At 42.8% G+C, this 20,189-nt stretch overlaps 1 protein-coding gene across 1 annotated transcript in view; it reads right to left on the reverse strand.

The window, feature by feature from the left end:
• Positions 1-1,791: 1,791 nt before the first annotated feature.
• Positions 1,792-20,189, reverse strand: part of LOC115775867 (rap guanine nucleotide exchange factor 1-like) — a 35,169-nt gene continuing 16,771 nt past the window's right edge. The window contains exons 5-23 of the mRNA XM_030723384.1: positions 17,421-17,662; positions 13,747-13,861; positions 13,344-13,407; positions 10,942-11,064; positions 10,716-10,859; positions 10,410-10,633; positions 10,291-10,334; positions 10,103-10,211; positions 9,950-10,025; positions 9,347-9,431; positions 8,370-8,462; positions 7,698-7,886; positions 7,539-7,623; positions 7,043-7,137; positions 6,874-6,952; positions 6,200-6,301; positions 6,021-6,118; positions 5,288-5,428; positions 1,792-5,200 (exon numbers count right to left, since the gene is read on the reverse strand). Of these exons, the coding sequence (XP_030579244.1) occupies positions 5,065-5,200; positions 5,288-5,428; positions 6,021-6,118; positions 6,200-6,301; positions 6,874-6,952; positions 7,043-7,137; positions 7,539-7,623; positions 7,698-7,886; positions 8,370-8,462; positions 9,347-9,431; positions 9,950-10,025; positions 10,103-10,211; positions 10,291-10,334; positions 10,410-10,633; positions 10,716-10,859; positions 10,942-11,064; positions 13,344-13,407; positions 13,747-13,861; positions 17,421-17,662 (2,244 nt within the window). The 3' untranslated portion in view covers positions 1,792-5,064. The remainder of the gene's footprint in view (positions 5,201-5,287; positions 5,429-6,020; positions 6,119-6,199; positions 6,302-6,873; positions 6,953-7,042; positions 7,138-7,538; positions 7,624-7,697; positions 7,887-8,369; positions 8,463-9,346; positions 9,432-9,949; positions 10,026-10,102; positions 10,212-10,290; positions 10,335-10,409; positions 10,634-10,715; positions 10,860-10,941; positions 11,065-13,343; positions 13,408-13,746; positions 13,862-17,420; positions 17,663-20,189) is intronic.

A 20,189-nucleotide genomic window follows, 5' to 3' on the forward strand; every position in this document is an offset into this window, starting at 1 on the left:
CCCTCACTATCCATTCACTACAACATCGCGCAGTCAGACTCGGTCAACAAAAACGGAACAAAGAGGAGAGCAGAGATGGTTGTTACCGGTGTTGTGCCAAAAAGTGATCGTCTGCCAGAAAGTGATTTTTGATGTTTCTATGTGCTTTTATGTGTAATGTATTTGCTCATATTGGTGAATAGAGTGTAGTCAATAGGATTTATGAAGGGCTTAGATATAAAATGAAGAAATGACCTGTTATTCAAGTATGTTTATGACTCTGCATTATTGCACATACGTATAATAAATGCAGTCCTCTTTGGTCACTGAAAATATCTTTATAGAGTGTAATGTCATATTTGTTCTGATTTCTGCTGCCCTCTTGACCACATATCTCTTTAAAAATCTGGCCAATCGCAGTTTTTACCCTGATAAATAAAGAATATATAAAAGTCTCTGCCAAAAACTGATTGCAGCTTCTACCTTGTGACAGAAATGTTCTTTGTTACTCAAAATGACTTGATATCATTCACGAGAGATATGTTTGACATATTTTTCACAGATTATAGATCAGCAAGTCATTTACAACAGTTTAAATATGGGCAATCATTTTCTGGCAATCACTTTTTGGCAGACGATCACTTTTTGGCACAACACCGGCCACCTTATTAGGGACACCTGCTCAGCTGCACGTTAACGCAACTGTCTAATCAGCAAATCACGTTACCAGTTCAGTGTATCTGATAATTATAAATATAGACTCGGTCAGGATGATCTGCTGAAGTTCAAACTGAGCATCAGAATGAGGGAGAAAGGTGATTTAAGTGACTTTGGATGTGGCATGGTTGTTGGTGCCAGGTAGGGTGGTTTGAATTTTTTAGAACCTGCTCATCTACTGGGATTTTCCCACACAACCATCTCTAGGGATTAGAGAGGATGGTCCCCAAAAGAGAAAATATCCAGTGAGGAGCAGTTCTCTGGGTAAAAATGCTTTATTCGTGTCAGAGGTCAGAGGAGAATGGCCAGACTGCTTCAAGCTGATTGGAAGGCAACAGTAACTCAAATAATAAGAAGTTACAACCAAGATATGCAGAGGAGCATCTCTGAGTGTACAACACGTTGAACCTTGAAGCAGATGGGCTACAGCAGCAGAAGACCACACTGGGTCCACTCCTGTAAGCTAAGAACAGGAAACTGAGCCTCCAATTTGCACGGCTTCACCAAAATCGAACAATTAAAGATGGGAAAAAACATTGCCTGGTGTTCTGAGTCTCAGTTTCTGCTGTGACATTCATATGGTAGGGTCAGACACTGAGTTTTAGCCTTAGCCAGCAGTTTCAAATTTCCATGAATGTCGCCGCCAGTTTCTGTGCCCTCATCACTGATGGTGATCACTGAAAATGGGCCTGTGACAGAAGTCAGCAGAGATTCTGTGGATGAGGGAAATAAAGGAGTTTCAGAAGTTTCTGAAACCAGAAGACTTCATCCAACCAAACACTGTCTGCACACACATAAGTCTGAATGGTTTCCAGTAACATTCCCACATTCGAGTTTGGAAGTCTTAATTTTCAGGGTCTTAATAAATATTTAGAGCTTAATTTCACACTTTGTTCCAATAAAAAGGAGGAGTGATAAAAATGAAATGATGGGATTACTGATGCAAAGCATCAGTTTTACTCCAGCAGCTTCCAACTTTTCCAAAATTATTACAGCAGGATTATGAGGATTAGGATTGAGTTGATCGTTGAGGACAGCAAATTTCTTCTGAAGAAACTCTCAGACTGAACAGGGACAGTTCAGACATGATGGCAGTGTCATTTATTCACAGCATTATCTACATCTCAAGACTTTTATCCATCAAACAGATTCATGTAGAACTAAAGAGAAGATGAGCAGATACTTCATCAATCAAAGTTCTCCTTTTTCTAACAGTTTGAACTCGGTGCAGTTCTGTCGTTCAGAGTCTTAAACCAGGAAATGAAATAAAAAGAAATCTAATCAAACTACTTAAAGATTTTACAGTAAATATGTAACTCAGGTTCCTGTGAGCTGAGCTCTGAGTGAGGAGACAGGGAAGTGAAGCTGAAACATCTCAGAGATGAAGATGAATGATGTAATAATGTGGCCTTTCTCGCTGCTTTCAGGACGAAGCAGGAGGACCATCGGCCGCTGCACATTAACACAAGCAAGGTGGAGCTCCAGTTTCAGGCTCCAGGTACCATCTCAGAAGATCTGAGAACTCTCAGACAGGCTAATCTGTCCCAGCAGCTTCTGAGCTTTCTACCATTGCTCCACTGAGCAATACTTGTGTGGTATGGCAACAGCTGAGGAGTAGGAGCAGTATGAACAGCAGAAAGTTGAACCTTCACCTCATGGACCAGATTCCAGGTTAATGAGGATTTTTGATCCTGATCAGAGTTCTGTGTCAGTATTTTTTCGTCCTGTGAAGCTGCTGCTGATGTTTTTGTTGCGTTTTCTTTTAATATGCAGAGAAAAACATATTCTGATGCAGCTCTTTATAATACAACAGTTTACTTCTTTTTAAATGTACTTACAAGGAGGTCAGGTGGGCGATCAGACCCACATATTCTGGTACAGTCCTCAGATACAACCTTTGTGGAAAAATGTTAAAGATGTGCAGGAGAGAATAAAAAAGTAAACATTCCTTTTGATCCTGGAATTTTTATACGTGATGTGTTCACTGACCACTTCACTTATGACCAAAGGACTCAGCTACATATTCTTCTAATGACAGTCAGGAAGATAAGCTCAGCCATCTGGATGAAGCCCGACCCACCAGTAACTGGATACAAACAGTTAAGCATGTATATTCAGTGGAATTATTAACTGCTCAACTACAACTGAGAGCTCAGAGCTTTGAAAGACTGTGGAAGCCTATTGTGACTTTTCTTAACTAAGGTGCATCTTTTTCATTTCTGTCTCTCTGTTTGGGTTACCTGTATTACCTTACCCTGTGTGACGGTAAATTAAAAATTTGGGATTCTATGTATGAATAATGATGTGAAGTGACAGTCTCGGTCTCAGGATAAAAATGTTTGTATGTAAATCACCTGTTTTTGGTTGGCAATAAAGTAAAAAAAAATTAAGTACTTTCATGGAAACGGAAGTTCCTCACAGTCACTGAATTTAATTTTCATAACTCAGCAATTCAGCACTGTAACTACATCTTACATACTAATGTTTAATTATTCAGTGGAGCCAATCAGTGCACAAGGGGCTGGTTCACTTTTACTGATTGATCAGTGAGTAGATTGAAAGAAAATGATCAATAAGTGTATCGTTCTCTGTTCCAGCTGCTGCCGGTTCAGCGCTGAAATAAAATCATCTCATTTAAACTGAACAGTCGAGATCAGACTGGCGATTACTGAAAGTACAGGAAAAATAAAAATCAATAAATAACAGCTAAAAATGAAACAAAGATATAAAACTTAACATTTTAAAATAAACAAAAAACATAAATACAACATATATTTGGGTACTTTTCCATTCCTGCTATCAGTCATTTGGATTCTTTCCTCTATGATTAGCATGAACAGTCGCTGCAGAGATTTTCTCTGCACGTCTCTTCGTAGCATCTCACCGACTTTCCACAAGTTTAGATCTTTGCAGGGCAGATTTATGAGTTTGAGTTGGATTCGCCATCCATGTGACTGGACCATGTGATGAGCAGCTGTGACTCTAGAGGCCACCGCAGTGTTCATTATTGTCTGATGACAGGTGTCATGTTTTTCAGCACCTGCTCCTGTTTTCCTGTGAATATTTATGTAATTATAGCTTTAGAAAAGTTTTTAAACCCTCATTATGAAGACCAAAAATATGTGGAGGAGTCCTGAGGCTCATGGGGCCTCTGGGGTCTGGGAATCACGTTGGGCTGGTTGGTGATCCTGTCTCATGCTTGGATTCTTACACGTGCAAAATAAATACTCAGTTTAGAGCAGTTTAGATGTGGCCCATTAACATTCACCTTCAACCGATGAAGGTCGGGCTGTATTAGATGTTTTTCCAGGATCAGGAACACTTTAAATTTCCATTATGTGGAAAATTGGTGGGGCTCACTCCTTCAGGTGTTCATGAGTCCACGCTGAGCCACAGGAGCAGATAATTACCCTGAAACATCTGAAGCACTGAGAAAAAAATCAATGCTAGAAAATCACATCAAAGCAGCCCGACTTCATCCTTTAAGGATTCTTTTTCTTTTCTTAGACATGACTAAAGACAGCATAGAGATGACATTTTGCATAATTCCTACTGAGAAGGGAATCTTTCCTTTGAAATTCCTGAGCTGTCAGATTGGATGAACTGACATCAAATCACTATTGAATTTTTATAGCCTTAAAAACCCAGTGCTGAGCTGTTTCTCAGCTTATTACTGCTAAAGTCTCCACCTCCACCAATCAGGTAAGGGCAGGTGAGCTGACAGGCAGGTCAGCAGTGATGTTTGACGGATGTTGGATGAAGCTCCCCTTCCCTAAAGATCTGGAAGTCACTCAGTGCTTGCTGGTGTGTCCTCCTGCTGATGTGAAACCACAAAAAGATAATTTGTGGTTCCAGGGTAGAAATGAAACTCCTCGGATCCATCTGTACATGTCGGAACCTGAATCTCATCTGGAATATGTGAGCAGAGAGCACAGGCATCCACAGCAATCAAAGATCTGTGAATATTACCCTCATTAGCTGCTTACTGTGGGACATTATGATGGATTTAATCTTTAAATATTAAGCTTCGCAAACTGTCCTTGCATATGTTTCTGTTAAAAGGAGCATATGATTAAATGTACTGAAATACTGACTGAAGTAGGAAAACTGCTGGCTGGATATCCCAAAGGTCACATAGTAAAATGTTATCCTGCTTTTATACCTCTTTAGTATTAGCCTGCATTTTTCTGTGCTCATGTCCATTAAAAGCCCCGTTTGGCACCAGTTCAGGTTAACAGGCTTATCTCTGTATTATAGCATGTTAGCATCAGAGCAGTGCAGGTTAACCCAGTCTGTGCCCAGGTTTTAGTGATGTCACCATGTACGGGTGCTCCTTAACAGTGTGACCCACTGTAGCTTCACCAAAGCTCATCTCTGATTGGCTCGAGGAGTGTTCTTTGGGCGGATCCTCAGGGAGAGTTCCCACAGCGCCTCCTCGGCCAGGTGATCACCGAAGTCATTAAAGAAGGATATGATTTCATCATCGGGCAGCAGAGAGTAGGTCCTGCAGAGAGAGACACCTTCAGTACACAGTAATACTACCACGAAGTACTCCTAATGAAGAGGAGGAACTATTCTGCAGGTAACTGACACTTGCTGGTAGCTCCTCAGAGTGTCCAGGATGTTAAATTGCTGCCAGCGTTTGGAGAAGTTAACCTTTGAACCCTGAGATGTCATCAAGGTGTCAGGATTCCCGAGGTGAACAAAAGTCAAGTCCTGCAGAATCAAACCCCTGAACAGACAGACAGGTCAGAGAGAGAGAGAGAGAGAGAGACAGGTTTAAGACAGTGGGGTTAAAAAGCATTAACCCTTAACCCTGAAGCTCCACAGCTGCAGTTCCTTTGGTGTCCAGCAGAGGCGCCACAGTGAGTCAGTCCCCATAGACTCCCATGTTAAAACTTTCCACCATAAATAAACGTGTTTACAGCCTGATACAGAAACTGCTTTGGTCTCTGTAGATAATGTCCCGCTTCATAACAGCTGTACAGGGAGGATGTTTCTATAACTCACCTGTTTAAATAAAGTTTGAATTATTAGGGGCGTGGCCTCTCTGACTGACAGGTGGATGGTGACACAGGCGGTTGTAGCTGCTAGCTGTCTGCTAGGCTTCACCTCAACTAACTGAAGTCCCTGAATTGAACCTCTGGACCGTGTTTGTGCTGTTGGAGCCTTTTGGAGCATTTTTAATGCAATTATCTGACCAATAATATGGCTGCTGTGGCTTCATTGTACAGACACATTCAATACTAGAGTATTACCTATACCTAGGGTATATTATGGGTTACTGACCAACAGGTAGGGTATAAGTGGGGATATAAACGTACAGGTAGGGTATACAGGGAGGTTCCACTTCAGCCAGAGCTGCTCTGTAGGCTCTGAAAGAAGACGAGCTGTCGATCAAAGTGCTGAACTCCTCCAGAGCCTGAAGGCAAACAGACATTAAAACACTGTTAATGCACTGATCCAAGCTGATTAAAGACTTTGAATAATCTCTCGATGCGACCTCTGAGGTGCTTTTCTGCCAGTCCAGACGTCGCAGAGGGGCGGAGTCCAGCGCTGACAGGATGGACAGGTACGAGTTAAAGTTATTGAGCTTCCTCAGGTGCTGCAGAGAAAAGAAAGAATGTGTGTAACAAACTGTTCTGCACTGAAACAGGAAACTTTCAAAGAAACGAAAGAAACTAAAAAACTCAGATGATGAGGCGTCACCTTGGCTGAACATTCAGATCTTTACTTTGCTGTGTTGTAAATTCAAATTTAAATGAGAAAAAAAAACTTGGTAATCCATATTGACAAAGTTCAAAAATGTTTTTGGAAATTGAAAGAAAATTTTATTTAAAAAAAAAAAAGGGCAGCACAGTTGGGACCTTTCTGTGTGGTGTTTGCATGTTCTTCCCATATTTGTGTGGGTTCTCTCTGGGTTCTCCTGCTTCCTCCCACAGTCCAAAGACATCCAGTCAGAGGGGTTGGTTACCGGGTGATACTAATAGTACTAGCAGCTAACCACAGTTTGGAGCCACAGCAAAGATTTCATATTTGGTCTGTAATAAATTTGTAAAAATATCGAAATCTTGTTTTCAGTTTGTCAGTCTCAGGTAATGAGTGTTGGTGGAGCGGCTGCTCTCCATGACTGGTGGAGTGCCAGCAAGACGTTTTCTGCTGACAGCCTGTAAATACCTTCATGATCTTCAGGAACTTCAGCAGCAGCCGCTCTCTGTCCTGAGGTTTGTCCTGAAGGATGATGACAGAACGAACCCTGAAATCACAAAAAAAGAGTTTAGTTTCAGAATGCTGGGCAGTATAAAGAATGACTTTGTCTGTCACAAAGTCTATAACACTGCTATACCAGAAGGAGACGTTGTTGAAGTGTTGAGTGAACTCTGTCAGGTTTGGACTCTTCTCCTCATTCTGCTCTTTAGACCACAGCAACACCTCTGGAAGCTGGACAGGTGAGATCAGACAGGTGAGAACAATCAAGTCTTTGTCATCCCAGTGTGCCAGACCTGTGGTCTCTGGCAGGTTGATGAAATATATAGACAGTAATTCAAAAACATAGTAAAAAAGCCAAAAGTCCTTTGACAACAGTTCATGTTGGATCGAAACACTCATACTGTGAGCCAAGAGATAACGCAGCCCTTTCACAGAGCTGCACATTACAAAGATTTATGAGCGCTGCTGGAAAAAGTAGCAGGAGTATCAACAAGGAGATGGCTGTTTGTGGTCCATCACTTGCTGTCTTTTGAAAATCACCCTTACTCTGTGCTTTTACAGGCATACATTTACCTGTTTCACTATTGCCATAATCCAGGTGAGACAGGTAGGAAAGAGAGATAGGTGTGTACCTCGATCTTACTGAAGAGCTCAGCATCCAGCAGAGTCAACTGTTCAGCTAAATCCTGACTCCTGAAGTCCAGAAGAGTTCCTGGTCTAAGGAAGTGGGGACAGAAACATGAAAAACTGACCAATAGCATGCATTAATCCAGTCCGGAGTGAAGGGTTACCTGGCAGCGACTCCCTTGGCAGCAAGTGGGCGGAGCGACTGAGGTGAACAAATTAACTGCCATTTCTTCTCCATCTTTGACAGGATGTTGGAGCGCAGCTGGTGGGCCAGTCCCAGCTCTCCACCAATCAGAAGGCTGAACACCAAATCCATCAGCAGCTGCAGCACATCAGAGTCGAGCTCTATGGCACTGCACACACAGTATTGACACTGATGAGACACAGCCATAAATATGTGGACATCTGGTCATATGTGACAGCTTAATGTTCTCTGAACATCCATTTCCACGCTCCCCATACTGAGAGATTTACAGCACTTAAAAGCCATAAACAGAAATCAAAAAATTGCAAAAACTTTTGATTTTGTCTTCTAAAAAAATAAATACAGTACTAGTCAAAAGTTTGGACAAGTGTCATATTCTCTCTTTACAGTCTCAAAACAAGAAGAAATCAGGATGCTCAGTCTGTATCCTACAGGCTTCTCTTTGGAGGTTCCCAGTCTCACCTAAAGGCTAACACTGCCCATAAACCCTGAAACTGAGTCCTTCACAAAGAATGACTCTGGAAACAGGATATGAGAGATGGTCCTCTGTAAACACAGCCACAGTGCAAAGACCTGGGCACGCAGTCTTCATGAAGATATGTGTGTTGAAGTGTGTGTGTGTGTGTCTTACCATAGTTCATCCACCACACTGACCAGCAGGTGAAAAGTGTTTTTGGCAGCTGTCAGGTTTGTAGGTTCCCGTCTGTCACACAGGTGTCTGTATGTGTTGGAGGTTAAAGATTCACAACAAACAGAGTTTGGACAGACAGACAGGCCCTCACAGGGACTGTGGGCTCAAGGTGTTCATGGTAAAAATAGGAGTTTTTTAGGCAGAGGCTTCTCTCTGACCCTGTTCTGTTTTCCTATAAGTAGTAAACCTTTGGCCAAAATGTGGCCCGCATCAGCAGTTTTCTATGGGTCGCATTTGGCCGTAAATCTGACTGCCTAAACTGAACCACAGCTCCACCTTGCGTGGATGAGATGTCAGATGTCTTGTAACATCTGAGACACATCTGGCCCACTCAACACTTTCTGTAGCCTACATCAAGTCCGGCTTTAAGCAAATCTGGCTAAAAAGAGTTTCTAGTACCATTAGTGAGGTGTAAGTGTCAAAAGATAAAGGCCCAAATGGGTCTGCTAACTAGAAAATCACTGAAACATTCATTCTTAAAGCTTAGTCCAAATCTCTGAATGTATATCATTAAAATGAAAGTCTGCAAATACTTTTTTTAACCAGCAAAATATGGCCTTCAAGATTAAAAACCTATTTTCCAAGACTGCCCTGAGCAAGGCAGCAGGTAAGGATTGGTTACAACAAACTGGAACAGGTCAAACCTGAATTCTATAAAGACTCACATCATCTGCATAAAAAGACATTTTCCTGATGTTTCTTATTTGGTCCAGGCTGCATTCGCTGGAGCTTGAAGGAGACAACAGTTTGATGGAGCTTTTGGTCACAGACTGTTTCTGCTTTTGTGTTTGAGGAATTTCAGAAAAACAGCCATTTGTTTTAATAGCACTGTGCTTCTTTTTAATTATTTCCTTGACGCAGAGAGCAAACGTCAGTAAGTGATCAGCATCAGTCCCTGAAGGTGTGTTTGAGGATATCTGTGCTGGAGTTTGCTGATAACGTCGTTTGGACCGATGAAGCTCCTGTAGGTGCAGAGAAAGGCTTCGCGGTACAGGTCCTGCTCTGCAAATGCACACATTTAACAGATGTAATGTTTGACTGCTTTCTTTCAATAGTTTTAAATTAAAAACATTTTGTGTCAGACTGATGTTAAAAAACCAGTTCATGCATTAGTTTATTACTTCTCGGCTAGGCTGTTGTAAATCCTTATCATCAGGCTGAAAAAGCTCTCTAAAAACATTCGGTTTATCCAAAAAGGGAGTACTTCCTCTCCACTGATGGGTTCTCTGTCAGCTCTTGTAGAATCTTTATTTTACTCTATAAAGTCCTTTGAGGAGACTGGCATTATCAGCTGTCTCTGCACTGATGCACAACCAAGTGTTCAAATGTCAGTTTCTGGAGACTTTGGAATATTTCCTGTTAAATGTAGGCTGTAAATGATCTGCAGATGGCAGTTTTATGGAGAACACTGTAGCACCTTACAGTTCTTAGGTGTGCACACAAGTTGCTGATCTGAAACAGTCTCTCAAATATAATTTAATATCTTCCCCACACAAGTTTCTGTCAACACAGGCTCTTACCTGAGCTACTGGTCTGTGTAGCATAGACCAATAGGACATCAGGTGAGGCTGCCTTTACATCTGGCCCCTCCTCCTCCTGAAACACAGGTTAGAGGTCAGAAAACAGGTTCAATGAAAGATATAAAGTAGAGAGGTCAAAGTTCGGAGAAGCACCTCAGACTTCATGGTGATTCTGCTGAGCATGTTTTGCTGGTCAGTCAGTAACACCTCGTCCTGCTCCTCATTACTGCTGCACTCAACCTCCTGCTGGACACTCTGGGAACTGCAGGACAGACAGACAGCTCTGAAGGTGTGTGCAGGTGTATGTTTGGAGGTGTATGCAGGTGTGTGCAGCGTCTCACCTGTCTCCACTCTGACTGTCTTCGGTTTGTCTGTCGTCTGAATCCTGATGTTAGAGACAAGAAAAATTTGGTGATGACAAAAAGACAAAACTATGAAAACATGTTCAGACCTCACTGACCTGCTGCTTCTTCTTCAGTGGTAGAATTGGAAGAGGAACCAGCTCAGGTGACGGGGTGAAGTCTGGGTCCAGGTGTGTGTCCAGGTTTGTGTGTGAGAGCTGGTAGGAGGCGTCGACCTCTCGATGTCTGCTGTTGTATCTCTGACTTAAGGCCTGAGACCTCTGATAGAACATGACGGGAGACTGATCACTGTACGACGAACAGAACTGAAGGTACTGATGGACTGAAGACAGACAGGAGAGAAATGGTTTAATTGATTTTCCAGCTGTGTTGATTATCAATGAGTTCTCTCTGTCTTCACTCACTGTGTCGTTTTTTCTCAGGGAGGGGAGGGGGCGTCTTGCTGGGGGACAAGGGGGAGGAGACAGGTTCATCACATTGGGCGTCGCTCTGGTCCTCAGAGGTGGAGTCAAACTCGAAGCAGAGCTGGGTCTGGGCGCTTGTATTACCTGAAGTTCACAGACAGACAGGCAGCGTGAGAGACTGACAGACAGACAGGCAGACAGACAGTTCACTCAGGTGTGTCCTCACCTGTGGTGCTGCGTCGTCTCTTCTCTGGCAGGGCGGGAGGGGGACAGGAGGAACCAGGGAGAGGGGGGAGTGTGTCTGACGAGGACTGGTCTGTGTCGAGGAAAGCGTAGTCCGGATCTTCGTCTGAAGGCAAGATACAGAAAGTCATAACGCTGTAGACCAGGTCTAACAGAGTCCACCTCTACAGCCACCTCTTTAAACTGAAACTATTTTATAAGCAACAATTATCAAATCAGTTTATGACTGAGAGTTTGATCAGCTCAGACACATTCATGTAAGCAAATAAAAACCTTCATGCTGCAGAGAGAAATCACTCAGAAATGAAATGATGAGTTTCTGTCTTCATGAAATCCACAATAGACTCCTCCTGGACATATCAGTACAAACTGTTTGGCTCCATCTCCAAGTCAGGTGAGTTAAATGTCTGTGCTTAAAAGCCTGATTGGATATATTAACTTGGTAAATATGAGACGACGTCCAGAGAAAACTATGGCGTGATGTACTGGAAGTGAAGTAGAAGTGCTGTGTAGACTCAGAGAGATATGTGAACACAGGTGAGCCTGTGATGTGCTTCAATGGTTAATCTTATTTTACTGGAGCACAAGTGGAACCCTGTGTCTGTCACACGACGTCCTTTTTTCTGTTGGACAACTGAAGAAACGTCTCATAACAAAATGTGTAAAAGTTCATCCTTCTGTTCGTCTTCATGGACACCAAATGTCAGGTTTTTGTGTCAGTGAGGATGAATTAATGAGTGATGTATTTAATAGGAAATCTGTTTTATCACCCAGTGACTGGGTGACCTTTTTCACTCAGCTCGCCTGCTGGGAGGCAACCCGTCTCCAAACAATTGCAGCGCGACTCAGACTGACTGCTGTCCCTCTCAGACAGATTGGAGAAGGTTTGCAGATAATTTCCATCTGATTTCAGTTTAATTCAATTCAATTTTGGTTATTCAGCACCAAATCACAATAGTCGCCTCATGGTGCTTAAATATATATAAACAAAGGCAGACTGCCAGCACGCTATAATAAATGAGAGTCAGTTTTAGGACAGTTATGTTCAGTGAGTTGAGCGGCTGTAATCACAGCGCTGTGGTACAAAGTAGCAAAAATAAATATGAGTAAAATTTGAATCACAAGTTTGCAGCTCTCATTATATTTGTGTAAATATTAGTGAATATTTTTTGTAACTGTACATTTAAAAGCCGTGAGCTGAGCGCCGGTGTGATCTTGCAGTTACGTCTCTGAACTCTGACTGCATGCAGTTAATATGAATTTCTGTATCAGTTGACGATGTGCGATTTTTGCTGATTTATCACAGTTAATCACCATATTACCACAAATAGATTGCATGTAACTGCTGACTCAGCCTGACTCCGCCTCATCACCACTTTAAAGATGGCAGCTGACTGCGAGCAGTTGCAGACCCGGTCCCCAAAGCAGCTATTTTAAAGGCACGCGGTCACTATCATTTTGGTTATGCTGCAGTCTCCAACCACTCGTGCCTGTGGTGTGGCTGTAGCTTAATGCTTCACTTTCCAAATGTGGCCTTTTTCTGCCTTTTGAAGGTGGAAAATCTTATTTTGTGCATATGGACACAAATGAGAGTGGACAGATGATATGAAGTGCTGTGGCTATGTTGGAAGAAAACCTGCAAACAGCTTAAAGTTCATTTCTATCTCTTTTTTTCCGCTTAAATCTTTAAATCTCCATCTGTCATATTATCATCTTCAGAGCTTCTGATCTGAACAGGAGATGTGAGGTGAAGATTTAAACAGGAGAATAAATAAAATAACAAATCTGAAACAAACTGAACCCACTGAGATGTGAATGCAGCTTGTTGTAAACTGCTACAGACCTTCGTAACTGCTCTGTTGAGCCACACTGCAAACATATGCCAAACATAAATTGAATGTTCTGCATAACTGTAACCCTTTGCACTCCCTGGTGTACTGACTTATTTCATGAAACACGCACATCGCATCATTGGTTTTGCATCACTTTGTTGTTGTTTGTCATGAAGTATAATGAGGAGGAAATGGCTCCCCCTGCAGGAGAGCTTAAAACCACTTTCAGGTCTGAACTGATTTTGGGCACCACGCTCTGATGTTGTTTAACCACAGAGGCGTCCTCTGCAAATCAATTTGTTAAACACACTCCTGTTTCTGGTCTTCACACTGACAGGTGTGAGTCCAGCAGGAGGCAGCAGTGAGCCTCAGGCCAGCATCATTGCAGACAGGAAGCAGCAGCAAGCCCAGTTTCCTATTTCTGCGACCTCACAGGAAGTGATGTCACTGACACCCACTTGCTGCTGACGGGAAACAAGCACCACAGTGTGTGTGTGTGTGTGTGTGTGTGTGTGTGTGTGTGTGTGTGTGTGTGTGTGTGTGTGTGTGTTACCAGTGTGTGTGTCCTGAGTGAAAGAACCTGCAGAGTGTCGCTTCAAATAGTCGTCCTCACAGTCCTGAAACACGCAGGAAGAAGAAAATATGAATAAATCGTAGAAACAATCAGACGGAGCTATTTTATTTATTTTATTTCTGTGGTTTACACACACACACACACACACACACACACACACAGGCAAAGAATCTGTTTTGATCTGTACTGCAGGTAGATTTAATCTGGATTAAATCAGGTTTGATTCTGGATTAAACCTAGATTGGAGCCTGTTTCCAAAGAGTTAAAAAAAAAAAACATAAAACAGATCAAAATGGATCAAATCAACATATCAAATGTATCCATGGAAACAGGCATAAATATAGAAAATTATAAAGCGTAAATGTGAATCAGGTGAGCGTACCTGTTCGGTCTGTGTTTCTATTTCAGGCTCTCTTCTCATCGGTGCTACTATGGCAACCCTGCAGGGGGTGGGGTTTAATGTTGACTGACGCTTTTTTGGAGGCAGGGCTGGAGGACTGAGACAAACAGACAGGTTACACCTTAGCTAAAACCACACCCACCAGTGATGTCACTGCTGTGGAGTACACCTGTTGATGAGCGCAGCCAGGTGTGAAGCTGAAGTACTTCAGGTTGGCAGAGACTGAAACTGAGCATGTGCAGCACAGGTGGCGGTGGTTTCCTGTGTATTATAATCAGGTGGCACAACATGACACCGCCCACGATGTACGCTGTAAATTCCTGACATTTAGCAGGTGGAAACTTAGGCTGCAGCGTTTAGTATGAATCACTGCACATCAAACAGCACTCTGTGGGATCTACTAGCTACATCATATTTCTGAATTCTGCCAAAGAAATAAACACAAAAGCTCCAGTTGTGTCAGTAATTTGTTGATATTTGATTCAGGACCACACTCATCCTGGGAAGGATGAGCACATGAGGGTGAAAGATGAGCCTCTGCTCTTTTCCCACAGGTAGAAACCAGTAACCTGAGCTGTAATACTCAGTGACAAACACATTGGTTTTAATAACAGCTGATATCATCACAGTGTAACTCAGCTGGACATCAGCAACATCAATGTATCCAGTTAGGAAGCAGATACAATCTCACCTGCACAGGTGCAGAGCAAAGTGACAACAGGCGCTTATGGCCATACCCCCCTGAGCACACCTCTCAGTTTGATTTCTTTATTCGTACATTTCTCTGATCTCAGGAGCTGAGCGGGTAAGCTAAGTCTGTAAGGAATGTAAAGTTTTACCAATAAAGACAAACAGATTATAATGAAGGTCTCAGCTTGATAGGTTTTAAATATTTCAGTGCAGTTTGGGAGGATGAGACATTTTAAATCATGTTGGGAAAATGAATCCATTATGAACAGATCCGGACTGGATGAGCTGGGAAATGACTGGAGCCTGAACTGGATGTGGGCCTTATCTAGTCTGGATCAGTGATCCTGTGCCGTTTGGATCCTCCTGCTGTGCAGGTGGACTCGGACATGGTTTGCTGATCCGTTATAGAGCCTATGATCACCGATTTAGGTGATTTCAGTGGAAAATATGTCGAGATTCATACTCTGAATTTCAAACATCAAAACTTTCAAAATGTTGACAATATTTAAGTCACTTTAAATCCATTTAGTTCAGTTTTCAGTTTTAAAATCATTTCAGCCTCATCTTCACTCAAACATTCACATCATCTTCTGATCCGGACATTTTTCCATCCAAAGTGTGTTCTGTGTGTAAAGCTTCATCCAGATCAGTGTGATGTAACAGTGATGCTACAGTAACTACCGTAAATGTTTCAGAGGAACTGACTGACAGTCTGACAGCTGCAGCTGCCTCATTATAAATCCGTGACATCATCGCTGTCTCCGCCCTTACAGGCTGATGACGAGTGAACGACTGTAAAAGCTTCATGTTACAAAATAACAAACTAACGTCTAACTGGGATTTCAGAGCTTGTAGAAACACAAACGTCTGCAGATGAACTCGCTCCTCTGACGCTCTGACAGCCACTTTATGAAGAAGGAAATGAATGGGAGTGTCAGACAGGTGGTTCAGGTGCAGCAGGAGGGGCGGAGTCAGAGAGACACTCAGAGGTTGTTGGATAAAACCTGCCAGGTTAGGCTCACAGAGTCTGTTACCCCGTAACTGACTCAGAGTTGGAGTTAGCTCTTCTGGAATCGGAAACCAGAGTTTCCTCGTTTTAGGGTTAACAAACCCAGAGTTGTAGCTAAACCTGCTTCCTGGAATAGGGTCCTGGTGCTGTCATTGTGATTCATGCTATAAACACTCAACAGAAATATAAACGCACAAACCCAAAAGGTTAAAATGACCTTAACATGCCTGTGCACTACATCCCACAGGCCACTACTGACAATCTGATGATGTCTATGTGCCACAGATGCGTGATGCCAATGGTGGACACACTCAGCACTGAGTGCTGTGAACTCTGATCGCTGACTGCGCTGTGTTCACTCTGTAATAACACAAGAACTGTTGCATAAAGATCTGAAACACTGGTTGCTATTGAAGTCTGAAATTATACTGAGTATATACACAAATAATTGTGCTTATGCATTGTTGATTAGTTATGAGATGAAGTAGAAAAACTGTTCTGTTGAGTGTAAATAAACTGAATTGAATTGAACCTCAAAAACAGAGACAGCTGCTCTCTCCTTATCCCTCCTCACTGCTGGGAGCCTGAGACAGTTCCTGCACCCTGTTGCACAGGAAGTCAAGCTCCTCCAGGATGGCACCTCCATTCATTATGTCACAAGAAGGTTTGCTGTGCCTCCCAGCACAGACTCAAGAGGGTGGAGAAGAGACCAGGAGCTGGGCCATTGAATGAGGAGAGCAGCAGCAGGAATGAGATCTGCTGCTTTTTGAGAGGAGGAACAGAAGGAGCACTGCTCCGCAAAATGTCCTCCAGTGGAACTCCATGAGGGTCTGACGTCCTTCAGCAGGTCCTCACAGCAGGACCTCACAGCACCGTGCAACTTGACTGGCATGCTGTTCAAGCAGCAGGTTCACACTGAGCACATGAAGCAGATGACTCTTTGACATCTGTCACATGTTCTCAGAAAAACGATCAGATAACTGCGCTCTGCTCTCTTTAACTGTGTTGCAACTGTAGATAAGCAGCAGTTACAGAAAACGTAGAGCAGTGAGCGTCTTCCCTCCTCCTCGGGTCTTACGTGTGTGTGTGAGCAGCTGGAGGAACTGTGCAGATACTGATTCATGCCTGAACTTGCTGCAGTTCCATGTCATTAACAACATTTATCAAAGCCTGTCTCACCTCTTCAAGGAAACAAACCATTTCAGATACACACTTTAGACACGATCACCTGTTTATGATGTCTGGATCTCTGGCTCCGCCTTACTGAGGACATCATTGTGACCATCATCATGAATGTTTAGCCAGAGCTCCACGGTTCATGGCACTGAAGATACTCTGTGAGTGTCTAAGAGTCTGCGGCGCAGTGACTCAGAGTGTGACCCGTTCACAGCAGCGCCTCCATTATCAACCCAAGATCAGCCGCCACAAACAGCTTAAACCTCTCTGTTCTATTAAAAGACCCTGAAACTGCCTGCTGTCGCCTCTTCAACACTCCCACTTCTTCTTCTTCTTCTTCATGCAGTATCGTGCAGTTAACAGAGACAGGAAGTGCAATATGTGTGTGTGTGTGTGTGTGTGTGTGTGTGTGTTGGGGGGGGGGGGGGGGGTGATGTGCTGTTTGCTCTACTTCCTGTTTCATCCACAGCTCTATTTCTGTTTTCTGTCATGTTTTCTGTCTGAGTGAAGCTGAGCCAGACTGAGTCAAACTCAGTCACACTGGTCCAGACTGAGCCAAACTGATCCAAACTTGTCTAAGCTGATCCAAACTGGTCCAGACTGAGCCAAACTGATCCAAACTTGTCTAAGCTGATCCAAACTGGGCCAGACTGAGCCAAACTGACCCAGACTGAGTCAAACTGAGCCAAACTGCACCAGATTGGGCTGAACCCATTTATCTGTTTTTGTGTAATTGAAGTGAGTGAATCTGTCTGCCGTGCTGATGTCAGTTCAAACTCACCTCTGTTCCTCCTGGGGCATCACCTGGATGATGGGATCTGGGAGGGGCATAGGAGGTTTGGGAGGAGCTAAAAGTATCTGCCCCTCCCTTCTCTTCTCTATCTCCACCCCTTTGTTCTCCTTCTCGTCAGCTGGATTCCTGCAGGTTGACGTTTCTTGGTCATCAAACGTTGAGGACTCCGGTTGGACAGGAGACAAGGGGACGGAGCCTTCTTGTCTCTCTGCAGCCAATCGAACCAGTTCCTGATGAATCCATTAGATCAAAATTTAGTAAAAGCAGCTTCAGAAAAGACAAAAATATATAGTCATTGTCTTGTTGCCATTGAGAGACTAAGAACAGTGGGGCAGGTAGATGTACAGGAAACAGATCCTCATCTTCTTTCTGCAGTGATACAGTTGGTAGTAGATCAGCAAAAAATAACATAGTTCCTACATGAAACTGTAGATTTTTTTAGGACAAGATTTGAGGAAAAAAATGAGTTGTATTTTTTGGTTCTCTGAGCACCTTTCAGTTCCAGAAGAACGAAGAGAAGGTGGGCATATATATACAGTCCCAGTCAAAAGTTTGGACACACTCATCCATTCAAATGAATCGGGGCAGTATTCTGATGAGCAGCTAAATGGTGCCACCTTCTACAGGGACACGACTGAGAGTATTATGGCCGACAGTCTTAACCTCCTGGTTTGGCAGCTCTAAGAACTACAAGGAACATCAGCTGAATAGGTTGGTGAGGATGGCCAAAAGGATTATAGGTGTTCCCCTCCCCTCACTGCTGGACAGAGTGTCAGGCATGCTAAAAGACCCTTACCATCTGTCTCACAGCCTGTTCTCCCTGCAATCTGGGAGAAGGTTCAGGAGCATCAGCTATAGATCCTGCAGACTTTTCAACAGCTGCTTCCCACAGGCTGAGAGAGCACTAAACAAACTGTGACCAGGGACCTTCTTTGTGCAGTTATTCTTGTTTTGCACAATCCTAATTGCACAGTACAGCATATGCATGTGAACACTCACTACTCACTACTCAGCATGAAGGCTGCTGGCCTTGTTGCTGTTTTTATTTCTTAGTATATTTATATTTTAGTTATATTGTTTTTAACTTCATTTGTGCTGCTTCGTTCCAGGCAATACACTATTTCGTTTGTGTTGTACCTGCAACTGCAGAAATGACAATAAAGAATCTTAAATCTTGAATGTCTGCAGCTGATATTTTCCTAAATGCCTCAAGTTTGTCCCCTAAAAATGGAAATTAGCAGCATTGATGATGTCAAACCTGTGGATTTCACCCCCAATGTAATGAAGTGCTCTGAAAGGCTGTGCCTAACACACATTAAATCTTCACTTACAGCTACCCTGCACCGACAGGTCAACACTGCCCACCCTCAACACTGCTCATCATCCCAGCAGACAGGGGACCAAACTGCTAAAGCTGGGTATCAGTGAGCGCACATGCAGATGGTTTAAGGACTTCTTAACAAACGGACTACAGCCTGTTAGACTGGGGACTCATCACTACCCCGCTCTTACACTCAGCTCAGGAGCCCCTCAGGGCTGTGCACTGAGCCCACTTCTCTACTCTCTTCACACCCACAGCTGCACACCAACCCACAACACCAACTTAGTCATCAAGTTTGCAGATGACACCACTATGGTTGAATCAATACAAACAGTTCTATTCGATTCTATTTTTGATGATGCAGCCATAAGTAGTGACGGTGTCATGTATAAAGCACAGACAGGAATGACTTCAGTGGTGCTTTAAATTTCAGGGTTACACAGTTAAAGTGAGACATGACTACACATCTGCTACAAATGAGTTCACATCTTTAAAGTGCTTGTTTGGAGGCTTTAAACAAATTAATGTGATAACATGTCCAGATATGAGATTTAAATTGAGGCTGGAATATCCACAATTGTTTATTAACTAAAATGTTGGAAGCTATTTATATATTACGTGTAATTTACAGTTGGGTCCATAAATGTTTGGACATTGGCACAATTTTTGTGGTTTTGCCACCTCAGTGGATTTTAAATCTAAGAGTCAGGGAGTGCAGAGTTCCAGCTTTAATTAAAGTGGGTTTAACTAAAGTTTTTCATTAAATGTTCAGGGATCACAGGCAATTTTATACAGTTTTCAGAGGTTCAAAATTGCTCGAAGAAACAAACATAAATTTAAATATAAGTACTTTTTTAATGTGTGGGTGGAAAAAGTCTCAGACCTGTGCAGACTCTTTATATGTTTCCCGGTAAAATCTAATCTGACTTCCTGTTCCTGAGTGTAACCAGAGGTTTGCACCTTGTTGTAAAGACTCTGTGTTTCCATCCAAGAATGCATCTCTTATTTGCAGACCTTCACAGTGATCCTCCTGCTTCCTCCAGTGTTCCTGACTTGTTTCGATGTTTTCTTTTAACCATGGAAATCATTCTGTCAGCTACTTTCTGAGGTCTTCCTGGTCTTTTGGTGTTGTAGAGCTGCTCAGTGCAGTCCTTCTTTTTTAACAAAGCACCATATTGTTGACTTGGACACTCACTGATTGGGTTATTTGGGTTTTCCAGCCCAATGATGGTCCCCCTCACCCACATTGACATCTTTCATGTTGATATTTCCAGTGAACAGTTCAACACTTTGAATCAGCTCCAGATCTTTTTCAGCTTCATAATAAGGGAGCAATCCTCACCTGGTCCTCAAATTGTCACTTAATCATCCAATTACTTTTGAGCCTCTGAAAATTGGGACTGTGTATAAAAATAACTGTAATTCCTAAAGTATTA

The sequence above is a fragment of the Archocentrus centrarchus genome, unplaced genomic scaffold, assembly GCF_007364275.1.
Source record: "Archocentrus centrarchus isolate MPI-CPG fArcCen1 unplaced genomic scaffold, fArcCen1 scaffold_26_ctg1, whole genome shotgun sequence".
In the NCBI taxonomy this organism is placed as follows: Eukaryota; Metazoa; Chordata; class Actinopteri; order Cichliformes; family Cichlidae; genus Archocentrus; species Archocentrus centrarchus.